This window comes from Fulmarus glacialis, unplaced genomic scaffold (genome assembly GCF_000690835.1).
Source record: "Fulmarus glacialis isolate BGI_N327 unplaced genomic scaffold, ASM69083v1 scaffold22077, whole genome shotgun sequence".
Lineage (NCBI taxonomy): Eukaryota > Metazoa > Chordata > Aves > Procellariiformes > Procellariidae > Fulmarus > Fulmarus glacialis.
In genome coordinates, this window is record NW_009224127.1 from 468 (window position 1) to 5,440 (window position 4,973).

General features: G+C 51.4%; 1 protein-coding gene across 1 annotated transcript; it reads left to right on the forward strand.

The window, feature by feature from the left end:
• Positions 1-3,723: 3,723 nt before the first annotated feature.
• On the forward strand, positions 3,724-4,698 carry LOC104079881 (olfactory receptor 52B2-like). The gene has a single exon (XM_009582061.1). It carries the CDS (start codon positions 3,724-3,726, stop codon positions 4,696-4,698), a length of 975 nt encoding a protein of 324 aa, XP_009580356.1.
• Positions 4,699-4,973: the final 275 nt, after the last annotated feature.

Here is a 4,973-nt window from a genome sequence, read left to right on the forward strand (position 1 = left end):
AAACCGAGTTTCCTCGTGGTGCCCTCGAACGCCTCACGCTGTGGTCCATCATACGGCACAAAGACAGCATTAACGTACAGGAAAGCCCCGGGTCAACCTCTGCAGGGGACGGTGCTCCCTGCTCCCGGGATGGACCGGCACGTCCCGTCCTCCTCCCCAGCGTTCCGCGCCGAGGGCTCGCCCTGCCGCGGGACTGCCCGCTGGGGCAGACGCACAAGCCCTGCCTGGGCAAGGCTGACCCCCCGCTGTGGCTCCACGCTGAATTCTCTGGGGATATCTTGGCCCCGTTCGCAGGCTCCCTGCCCTTCACGCCGCAGGTCTTCCCCTGCCCAACCCCGCTGCTGCAGCAAGGGCTGCCCAAGCCCCGATGAGGCACCAGGGTCCGTCCCCCCACACGGGCATCCCCCAGACCCGGGGTATTTGTGTGTCCGTCCCAGCGGGCGCTGCGGGGATCTGGCCTCTCTCGGGCAGCAAATGTTAAATTGGGAATTACTGCAATATTTCAGATGCAAATCCACCTTCCTGAGCAAACATATTGACAGGGAGCGGGGCAGGGCCGAGTGTGATTGCTGTTATTGATGGCACAAGCAGCATCCAAAAACTCGCTGCGTGTTTTCCAGGTAGATAAAATCTGGAGCTCCGGCAGCGAGGGCTCAGCACACGATGGGCAGGGCAGGGCAGTTTGCCAGAGGGAGACGATCCATACTTACATGAGACTGCTAAAAAACCAGAGGCATCTCTTTTCTGTCTGCCTGTACTGGTTACATATTATTTCTGAACCTGAGGCACTACGGCACTGAAACAAAACAAGAAATCATTGAATGATGAACATTTCACTGCAGGCCAAGTTATATAGAATTCATACTCCTTTGTTTCATCAAAAAAAATACAATTACTTTCAATCATTTTGATTTGGTCCTGGGATGAAAAAAAATCATTAATTCATGCAGTCCTACATATTCAGACCCTTTTTTCTGCTGCCTTGATGGATCTTCAACATGCTGGTTGCAGGCAAAGTATTTTCAGATCATCTTTAATTCATTTTTTGCTTCCTTTGAACAGACAGAGCTATTGTTTCTGTTCTTTTTTTTTTTTGCCACCATCATGTACTTTAAAAATCATTTTGCAATAACAGTATATTATAAATTATGCAACTGTGGTGTTTCTGGTTTTCCAGTTGATGCCAGTTCAGACTAGCAGATCAATCTAGGTAGAAATGTCCGCAGCCTTCTCTGTTTTGCAACGCCATCAAGGCAGCTTTGGGCTCGCAGCCACTCATAGGCTTCGTTATTCGTAGATCATTGACCATGGGCTGGAGTCAGGCAGAGAGAGGAACCCCTCCCACAGAGGCACATGGCAGCATGAGCAGAACTCAGAGGCTGTCATAACAAGTGATAACAAAATAAGTGGTAACGAGGCAATTTTCACCCTGTGGGGGATAAAACACTCCCGGACAACAGAGATGCTCCTCCGGAGCCTGGGAGCCCTGCTCGGGCAGCGTGCTGTGCCCATCTCCCTCTCAAGTCCTCGCCGCGGTCAGGAGACGTAGCCGGTGCCCAGGCAGGGACAGAGGAAAAACACTTGCAATGCAAATGATGGAAAGGCAGGAAATATCTTGACTCACCTGGGAGTGTTACCGGCTGTTAATCTTTAATGCACTAGCCATTTAAACTTCCACAAGTCGGCGGGCTGATGTTCCTTCTGAAGTTCAGGAGGGGGAAGGACTAGTATCACCAGCCCCCGGCAGCACAGATAGGGATTTGCGCTCTCCTCCAGCTCTGCGCTGATCAGGGCTGAGGTTCCTCATTCCTCTTTGGGGCTGGCCCTTGGTGAGTCACATTTTATATTAAACACTGGTGTTTGGGGCAGTTTTCTTGTTTGAGAAGAATGAAAGGAAGTAAAGCTGCAGGTGAGAGAAATATATTTCCATATCCCTAAGAAGCGGAGGTGTAAAGTGTTGTTGAACTGCTTTGTAAACCATATGCAGTCAGGCACTGGCTGGCATCGGTGCCTGGGAATGTTCCCAGGCTGATTTAATTTACAATTATAGACCTCGTCTATCTTTGTTCACTTGTTGAATTACGTGGTTTTAAAAGTGGAAGAGGCAATTGGATAAATATTTGTGATGAGCTGAAGATCTTTTCTATACTGACTGATGTTTTCAGCGGACTTTCGGTTCATAGAGGACAAGAATCCTTCTTAATGGAAACGCTTAGAAATGCAAACACGTCTTGCACGCAGGTACCTGCAGTTTGCAATACAAATAAAACAGGCTGCAAGCAGGTCTGAAGAACGAAGGTTTAGCTTTGGTACAAATCAAGCTAATTCTCCCGCATCCCAACCCTGGCCTAGGCTTTATCTAGAGTATGATACATGGGGGTGGGGCTACAAATTGGGGCAAAATGGGGAGAAGCACATAAAACCAGCAGTCCTGCATTGTTCCCTCTCCTCAAAGCCCTTGTCACGGCAAAGGGTCCACAGAGGACTCTGCAGGCTTGGCTTGTTTGCATTATTCAAATCTGCAAAAATACCCTCAGGTTAGTCAGCCCTTCTGGGACCGTGCTCCGCGTCCAGGCTGCCCTGGCACTTTGGGAACTGGGAAAACTGCAGGAGGTTGAGCTCAGAGGCTGGACAGGTCCATGTTGGCTGAGCATCAGTGCAGAAGTCTGCTCTTGGGGTATCTCTCCAGAGTATTACCATGATCTGGCTGCCCTGATAGCACTTGTTGCCTTGCATTTTGGGCTAGCGTTTCTTTGTCCAAAGATCACGCTGTGCAGCCCACCATGTCTTTGCCCCTCTTTACAAAGGAGAGGTAAAGACATGAACTAGCATCTCCCCGACCAGGCAGGGAATCTGCCAGGTAAAAGAGTTGCTCCAGGGCATTCAGAAAGTCTGGGAATGGGCTGAAATTCCAGCCTAGCTCTCCCCTTTCCCCCTTGGTGTTTGCCAGTGTTTGGGTCTCTGAAATCCCTGTGGGATGGGGAAGAGGCACAAAAAGCACTTTGCAGTGTTTGCAAACAGGTGAACATGTTTATACAGGTAGAAATACAGGGAGTGATATGTCCAGCAGAAGTTTCAGGGGTGGTCACAACCTTTGGAGGCAGTAGCTGAATGTCAGCCACATCCAAGACACTTATCAGTGTTGGTACTGGTACAGTTTTTATTCCTGTCTTAATGGTTTGTACAAGGAGCTCTCAGAAATGAACTTGTCGCTGATCTGAGCAGAGCAAGAATGAAAGGAAAGGAAAGCAAGAATGAAATAATTGTATTATTTCATCTCCCTGAAGAAGGACACAGTCCTAACAAAGACACACGGCTTTCCAGGTGCACACAGATAGAGAGCCCACCGACAGCGACCGGGCAACTAACTACAACTTTTACAAGCCTTTTTGTGACAGTGGATAAAGCAGAGATAGAAAAGGACCTGGCCTGTTTTGCAGTGCAAAAGGAGGGACAGAGAAGATGTTTTTCTCAGAGACATGGTTTGTAGGGTTGATAGGAAAGAATGAATAGATTCCTTTGTACAGCAGAACACAGCGAGTCAAGCCCTCAGCCTTCCGAAACAGCTCAGGTTGGAAGGCAGTTGCAAATAGGACTTTGTATGCACCGATTTGTACACATTTGTAGGTGGTCACGGGCTAACACCAGGCTCACCAGGCATTATTTATCCCTTCTCTTTCTTGCACAGAGCAGAGTCAGGCTGACACTGAGCACTGAAGCACCATGTATGAGCTCAACGAAAGCAGCTTCGATCCTATCACCTTCGTCCTGATGGGCATCCCGGGCATGGAGGAGTCCCACATCTGGATCTCCGTCCCCTTCTGTCTGATGTACATCACTGCGGTGTTTGGCAACTCTGTCATCCTCTTCGTCATCATCACGGACAGGAGCCTCCATGAGCCCATGTACCTCTTCCTTGCTATGCTGGCTGTTTCTGACCTCATGCTTTCGACCACGACGGTGCCCAAAATGCTGGCGATCTTCTGGTTCAGTGCCAGGGAAATTTCCTTCGATGCCTGCATTACACAGATGTTCTTCACCCATTTCAGCTTCATCGTGGAATCGTCCGTTCTGCTGGCGATGGCGTTCGACCGGTACGTGGCCGTCTGCGACCCGCTGCGGTACTCCTCAACCTTAACTCCCTCGGTGATCGGGAAAATAGCAGTGACTGCCGTTGTCCGGGGGTTCTGCATCATGTTCCCCGCCATCTTCCTCCGGAAGCGGCTGCCGTACTGTGGACACAACGTCATGCCCCACACCTACTGTGAGCACATGGGCATCGCCCGCCTGGCCTGCGCCGACATAAAAGCCAACGTCTGGTACGGGCTGACAACGGCTCTTCTCTCCTCCGGCCTGGATGTCGTGCTCATCGCTGTCTCTTACGCTCTGATCCTCAGGACAGTCTTTCGGCTCCCGTCCCCGGAGGCCCGTCTCAAAACCCTCAGCACCTGCGGCTCCCACCTCTGCGTGATCCTCATGTTCTACGTGCCCGCCTTTTTCTCCTTTCTCACGCATTGGTTTGGCCACCACATCCCAAGTCACATTCACATCCTCCTGGCCAACCTCTACGTCGTCGTCCCGCCGATGCTCAACCCCATCGTGTACGGGGTGAGGACAAGGCAGATCCGGGAGCGCGTCGTCCGCCTCTTCTGCCCCGCGGGGGAGTGCCCCTGCCCCGGCGGGGGGAGCCGGTGCTGAGTGCGGGGGGAAGGGGGACGCGGGACAGGATCCCCAAAGCAGCACCAAGCGCTGCAGCACTTCTCGCCCTGGAGGAACAGGTTTGCCCAAGAGGTTCAAGAGAAGCTGAGGGTGGTGGGATTTCTGGAAATGTGGGCTTGGGTCATCAGCCCCTGCATTGCTACCCGTTTCTCCTAGAGATGCTTCCCCTGAAAGGTCCATCTAGCAGAGACTGGGCAGAGTTCAGCTGACGAGCATCAAGGCTCCTCCATCTGCTGATTTACCATCACCTACCG

Excerpts from the sequence above, each read along its gene's own strand:
- LOC104079881 (XM_009582061.1), top strand. The coding sequence starts at position 3,724 with ATGTATGAGCTCAACGAAAGCAGCTTCGATCCTATCACCTTCGTCCTG.